Here is a 1907-nt window from a genome sequence, read left to right as displayed (position 1 = left end):
TATAATCCAGTTTACTAATTTGGATTTGTGAACAAACATCTCAAACTCAAAGATTAAACTCACAGCATCAGATTGTTGCTATGGTAACAAACCAATCTAACTATGAAAATTGTTCTTTGAAGTTTTACAAACTAAACTTGCCAGATCCTTAAAATCTTAAATTTAAATGTTAAACTATATTTTTATTTATGCTGAAACCATTAAATCAAATTTATCATCATTGATCATCACAATAAATAAATGTTACATTCATGTATCTGTGTTAAAATATTAGCATTAATGGCCCCTGAAGCTCCGGGGGCCTGATGGAGCTGCTGACTTAATTTGGATTAAACAGAAGTGGAAATAATTGATATTCATTTTATTTTTGATTTGTTGTTTTTAAAACCAGTTGTGGGTTTAAGCAGCGTTTCACTGATGATGTTTTCCCATAACATATAAAAACCCAGTAATATTTTTACATTTTCTGTCTACTTAACATCTTTTAATACAAAGTCATGGTGGACCGCCGGTGGACCGCCTCGGCACCCCGACCACCGGGCTGAGCGGGTTTTCTGGGGGAAACCCTGTGGGCGGTTCTGAAGGTTCTGACCCGCGGCCTGAGGACTGACGTTGGCACTGAGCTGGTTCCAGATTTAGCTGCTTTAAAAGGATTATTGCTGCTTTCTAGGAACAGTTTCCTCTGGCCCGGTTCTGCTCAGAGTCAGAGTTCTGCCGACCGGGTCCGGTCTGGGTCAGAACCTTCAGAGGAAACCCTCTGAGGACCAGCAGTAGTTGTTTTGGTCCAGGTCCAAGTCCTCTCCGTCTCACCGCGGCTATTTTAACTCCTGGACTCCATCTGACAAAATCCCATGACATCAGCCAGAGGAGGCGGAGCCACCGCCGGGCCAGAACCGGGCCTGAGCCGGGCCAGAGCCTCGGAACCAGAACCAGCAGCCGGGTCAGAACCACAGAACCAGAACCAGCAGCTGGGTCAGAACCAGGCCTGAGCCTCAGAACCAGCAGCCGGGCCAGAACCACAGAACAAGAACCAGCAGCTCAGAACCGCACCCAGCTGACAGACTGGACTGAGTCCAGAGGAGCCAGCAGAACCAGAACCTGAAGAACCTGCAGCAGGTCGGATTGGACCTGCTGTCTGGACAGGAACCAGAACCACAGAGTAAACTGGACCGGACCTACCTGCTGCTGGTCATCAGGTAGAGGAGGGGGCGTGGCCAGCTGGTTCCCACTCTGCTGCTGCTGCTGCTGCTGATGATGATGATGATGATGATGAAGGCCGTCCCGAGCCGCCATCTCCGCCATCCGGCGCTCCATCTGCTCCAGCCGCTCCAGGATGGACATCCTGAACTGGTTGTCTGCAGGAGGAGAGAGCAGGTGTGTGAGGCTGAGGCTCCGCCCACAGAGGCTCCTTCTACAGAGGCTCCTCCCACAGAGGCTCCTCCCACAGTGGCTCCTTCTACAGAGGCTCCGCCCACAGAAGCTCCGCCCACAAAGGCTCCTCCAACAGCAGCAGCTCCGTCTCCTTCGCTGCGCTGCTGAAACTGAACACGCTTACAACCAGGACAGCCCCAAGCTCCTCGTACACTACCCACAATGCACCAGGAGCAGCAGGAGGCCGACAGGTGTTCAGAATGTGGATCAAAGCTCAGCCAATCAGCTGCTTGGATCTCAGCCAGAGCCAATCAGCAGCAGGCAGCCGTCAACAGCTCTGACCAGCAGAGATCAGTGTAAAGAGGGTCACACACACATAACACACACACACACTCACACTCACACACTCTGTCTCAGATGGAAATATCTGACTGACTTCGATCGCCCACCGCCTGGCTCTCTCTCTCTCTGTTCAGGAAATAAAAGCAGAGGCCAAATATAGACTGATCCAGTGTGACCTGCAGAGCACACACACA

At 50.6% G+C, this 1907-nt stretch overlaps 1 protein-coding gene across 1 annotated transcript in view; it reads right to left on the bottom strand.

Annotated features, from left to right (window-relative positions):
* camta2 (calmodulin binding transcription activator 2) overlaps positions 1–1907 on the bottom strand; it is a 17484-nt gene that overhangs the window by 5545 nt on the left and 10032 nt on the right. Inside the window, exon 14 of the mRNA XM_016665262.1 lies at positions 1180–1355. Within this exon, the coding sequence (XP_016520748.1) occupies positions 1180–1355 (176 nt within the window). The remainder of the gene's footprint in view (positions 1–1179; positions 1356–1907) is intronic.

This window comes from Poecilia formosa, unplaced genomic scaffold (assembly GCF_000485575.1).
Source record: "Poecilia formosa unplaced genomic scaffold, Poecilia_formosa-5.1.2 Scaffold560, whole genome shotgun sequence".
Taxonomy (NCBI): Eukaryota; Metazoa; Chordata; class Actinopteri; order Cyprinodontiformes; family Poeciliidae; genus Poecilia; species Poecilia formosa.
This window is presented reverse-complemented; position numbering and strand designations above follow the sequence as displayed.